Source organism: Cotesia glomerata, unplaced genomic scaffold, assembly GCF_020080835.1.
Source record: "Cotesia glomerata isolate CgM1 unplaced genomic scaffold, MPM_Cglom_v2.3 scaffold_388, whole genome shotgun sequence".
NCBI lineage: Eukaryota > Metazoa > Arthropoda > Insecta > Hymenoptera > Braconidae > Cotesia > Cotesia glomerata.
This window is the reverse complement of record NW_025404004.1, coordinates 1,354-4,453: the sequence shown is the minus strand read 5'-3', so window position 1 is coordinate 4,453 and position 3,100 is coordinate 1,354. Positions and strand designations below refer to the sequence as shown.

The 3,100-nt window shown below is 35.5% G+C and overlaps 1 protein-coding gene across 1 annotated transcript; it reads left to right on the top strand.

Annotated features, from left to right (window-relative positions):
- Positions 1-1,587: 1,587 nt before the first annotated feature.
- LOC123274499 (tyrosine-protein phosphatase non-receptor type 9-like) lies at positions 1,588-2,746 on the top strand. The gene has a single exon (XM_044742137.1). It carries the CDS (start codon positions 1,670-1,672, stop codon positions 2,612-2,614), a length of 945 nt encoding a protein of 314 aa, XP_044598072.1. The 5' UTR covers positions 1,588-1,669; the 3' UTR covers positions 2,615-2,746.
- Positions 2,747-3,100: the final 354 nt, after the last annotated feature.

Genomic DNA, 3,100 nt, shown 5'->3' with positions numbered 1-3,100 from the left:
AGAGTTACCACAACTATACACAGTTTACTGTTCGTTGTCTTAGAACGATCCTGTAGAGTTGTGAAAGGTAAATAACGTTTAGCTCTCAGAGCTCAACGATGTAGAGTTGCAGGAGCCAAACGGTATTGTTACTATAAGAATACGTTAACCTACTGGAACTTTTTACAACTAACTAACTACTATAGAGTTCCTATAGAAAAATTTTTTTCTCCGTGTGGCTTTTTTAGTTATTTAATATAACGTTTTCCGGTGTAGCGACGGATGACCTCACTGCTGATAACCGACCATTTTTCATTATCTCTTCGGAATTTCAAAACATGAATTATTTGACCTAAATTCCTGTTAATAACAAATTAATTACTGTAGTCTTATTTTCCTCAACATCAATCTCTAAACTTTAATTTTCACTAATTCATGTTTAAAGAGCAGCAATTAGTGATAAACTTCGAACGCGAACTTGGTATGACTTCTTTTAGATTAGAATGAGGTTTAGTATAATGTTGGAAATATATTAATTATCTATTGTTGCTTCGAATTAGGTTATTTGAATTGAATTAGGCTATTTGAATTACGTTGCCATGACTATAGAAAAAAAGAAAAAAACCTTTCATTCTTTTACTGAAAACTATTATTTGCTAGTTAGCAAAAATGAACCTTATTGTAGAGTCTATATGATTTCACATTGCCTGCTAGTTCGGTATGATTAGAACAGTTTATGCATACCTTTTTTGTCTACATCTTGAATTATTCACCTTAACGGCCTATAAGAGACAAGATATCTTTAAGATGACTATTTCAGCTGAAAGTTCCGCCATAGTCGTCCGCATCAGGATGTATTCCTTGGAAGAGCGTTTAGAGTTAGCGGCCGAAGTCCTGAAGCTCAAAGAGAGAGTTCACAATCTTAAAAACAGGAAACCAAAATCGGACGAGACTTCTGAAGAAATCAACCAAAAGATCAAGATAGCCAAACAAAAATATCAAGATAAGAAGTATGAGCTGCTAATTATATGCTCGAGGGAACGCTTTGTGGAAGATTTAGTGGAAGAGGCTCTCTTATAGGTGAGTCGATCCAGACAGTAAATATCAATATTGTCCTGTCTTGATCAATCACTTCTAAATGTTAATAGAGTTGACCTAAGCTGGTAAGCGACAGCGTATGGTAATATCAGAAGAAAATGTGTATTTTGTTTACATAGTTCATAGGTAATGTGATTGTTTTTGGACTAGGGGCCTGAGTTTACTCAATGTCTGCGTATGCGTAGAAGATTTTGCAGGTAGCTTTAAACACCTCAAGAAGTCTTCTAGAGAAACTAGTCTTCGCTTAAGAATTCTTCGGAGCAAACGTTCTTTGTGGCTTAGTCAGAACCATGAGGAAACTACGTTTGAGGTGAGCACTCTCTAAACATGAATAAGTGAAAATTTACTTGAATAAGTGAATATTCACTAATTCATGTTTAGAGAGCATTACACGATTACTCAACTTGTATGATGGAACAGGAAGTTCCATTAAATATTGATAATTGTTATAAGAAAAATAACATATCTATTGTTTTATGTCTATATCTATTGTATCTATGTTTTAAAACAAGTTTGAAAATAATTACAAAAGTATGTCGTTAGTTACTCTGGAGCTTTTAATGGGAGCAGACGGCTTATTTATATTTAAAATATGCATCTTAACATAATATCTACTCCAAAGTTTGTTCCAATAAGTCTCAAGGAATTTAAACGACGTGCACAAGAATCTGATTTCTTGGAAGCCATCCAATTAGAGCATTATCAGATCGTAGCACAGTCGCATTTTGGGTCTTTTGAACATTTTTCAAAACAAGAAAATTGTAGCAAAAATCGCTACGATGACATCCTTTGCTGGGACAAAACCCGTGTGAAGATAACTCCCAAAAAAGAAGATACCGACTACATCCACGCCAACTATGTGGACTCTTTTGAAATTCCGAAGAAGTACATCGCGACACAAGGGCCGCTTGAAGAAACTGTTGACCAGTTTTGGCAGCTAATTTGGGAGCAAAATTCTCGCATTATTGTGATGCTGACGAAACTTCAAGATGGTTGGAAAGAAAATTGTGCTCCGTATTGGCACCCTTATGACGACAAATATCGAATTTTTCAAGCTGGTGAGATTTCGATCAGAACTGTGAGTGAAACAAATGGTTCGGGATACGTCCAAACAACTTTTGATGTTTCTAATTGCATCACCGGAGAAAGTAAACTGATCAAGCATTACATGTACGAGGACTGGCCAGACAATGGAGTACCTGCAACCTGGAAATCGTTTATGCGCCTGTATTGTGATATAAAAGAGGAACGAGAGAGGCTTCTAGCGAAAATTCAGGATGGACCGGCGCTTGGACCTATCATCGTTCATTGCAGTGCTGGAGTTGGGAGGACCGGGGTTTTCTGTGCTGTAGACTCGTGTCTCAATCAATTACTGACAACTAAGACAATTTCAGTTCCTGAAACTGTACTGAAAATTCGCCAACAACGCTATCTAAGTGTTCTGGCTACGGAACAATATGCTTTTATTTATAGAATACTATACGAATTTGTAAAATTATTTGAAACATATTTATTGCAAGGAATTTCATGCGCGTAGGTTAATTTACTGTTTATATGTTAGTTAAAGAATTAATTAGTTATAAGTTGTATTGTGTAGTATTTAAGAATTTTATGTTTACAAACAGTTTAAATAAAGCTTTATAAGACTAAAAGCCTTGTCTACTTTCCAAAGCAGGTTATTTTTTCCTGAAAAGCTTCAGTAGTAAAATAAATAAGGGTTAATTAATAAATAATTAGTTTAATTAAGTAGTTAAACTAATGAGTCCATTGAGGAAGTGATAATGAACATAGGTAGCCTTTTATCGACTCTATGGAGAATTGCCATTCCCACGTCAAACCTTTATAGCCATAAATTGGAGCTTAACGATATGTGGGACCTATTATTATTGGCTAAGTATGCGCGTAATACCCCTAGTAGAAATAATCGAGTTTTCACTCGATATAAGCCAGTAACTGGCCAGTGATATCGAGTAAAAACTCGAAATCGCGCCACCTACAACTAAGTCATAAACCTGTACGCGTC